This window comes from Perkinsus marinus (assembly GCF_000006405.1).
Source record: "Perkinsus marinus ATCC 50983 genomic scaffold scf_1104296948444, whole genome shotgun sequence".
Lineage (NCBI taxonomy): Eukaryota > Perkinsozoa > Perkinsida > Perkinsidae > Perkinsus > Perkinsus marinus.
Genome location: NW_003210191.1, coordinates 1 through 1176, shown reverse-complemented (window position 1 = coordinate 1176; position 1176 = coordinate 1). Strand labels below are relative to the sequence as shown.

Sequence of the window (1176 nt, the reverse complement as noted above, 5' to 3'; positions counted from 1 at the left end):
AATATTGGCTTTGGCGTTCTACCACACTCAGCTGGTGACACCTACGAACCCTGTCACCGGAGGGGCGTGGATTATATGCACACATCGGGGCTATGAGGAGGTGGGTGATTGGTATGGTTAATGAATTTTACTCTTTCTCTATCAGAACATTCGTGATTCCGTACCCTACAGGGCGTGCAGACAGTTCTTGCAATGCCTCTATGATGCAAGTACTATGACCGAAGCTCGTGGAGGTTTTATACCAAACGTCCTACCTCCCCCTTACTTTACTGAGGAATCCTTCGCTCGTTACATTTGTGACTTCAACACAGAAGTTCTCACAACTGAATATGAGGGGGTGTGGCGTGCTATGGAGAGGCCTGCATTGGAGAGGAGTGAGGTCCAGCAAGAGAAAGAAGAGAAGGAAGAAGAGGAGAAGAAGGATGCCACCGTCTAATTCTACGTATCATTTGTTTTCTACTGTTTCCGTTTAGTACTCTATCTCTTGGGTTCGTTAGTAAGTCTGTTGAGCAACCAGGGAAGCAGGAATGTCACGGCATCACGGCATGCTCGAACTTGAGCATTTTTGGGCGCGCGCTTTTGTCGGCGCAGCTTGGGATCGCACTCTACGATCGTGTGCTGCGGGTTGAGTTCGATGGTATGTATTGTTCTTCTTGAAGCCATTACCGTTCATCAATTTGGAATTGTAATGATTCTACGGTCAGCTCTCTTCGTGTGGGCCTGCCTTGCAATTGGAAACGCGGAAGAGGTAAGCGAGGGGCATATCCTGAGGTTCAGCGCGAAAGATGCAAAAGAGGTCCAAGATTAGCCATCAGAGTTGATGTTGTCAGGACATTGAAGATGATGCGAACATTCACGAGCTATTAGCTCATCGTGCTCGATCCCCCGGTTGGGAAGATGAGGTAACCTTTTACTACAATTCATAGCAGCAATCATCGCATTTCTCTACTTTCGTCTGGAAAGTCTTGGAACTGTACTCGAATATCTGGAAAGTATTCTCTTTGTCTTTCCTGGACGGTCCTTACAATGGGCGTTTGAGAAGGCATTAGGTTTTTGCTTTGATTGGAACAATGTGTTCGTAATGTCTGTAGGCTGCTGTCACCACAACTGAGTCCCCTTTAGTGAGAGCGTACAGCTCCTCGAGCTTCTGTTGAGCAATCATAGCCCTCTCTATAT

At 47.1% G+C, this 1176-nt stretch overlaps 1 protein-coding gene across 1 annotated transcript; it reads left to right on the top strand.

The window, feature by feature from the left end:
• Positions 1-214: 214 nt before the first annotated feature.
• Positions 215-436, top strand: Pmar_PMAR010318 (hypothetical protein; the record flags this gene model as incomplete). The annotated part of the gene is made up of 1 exon (XM_002778629.1): positions 215-436. The coding sequence occupies one exon, from the start codon at positions 215-217 to the stop codon at positions 434-436; it is 222 nt and encodes a 73-aa protein (XP_002778675.1).
• Positions 437-1176: the final 740 nt, after the last annotated feature.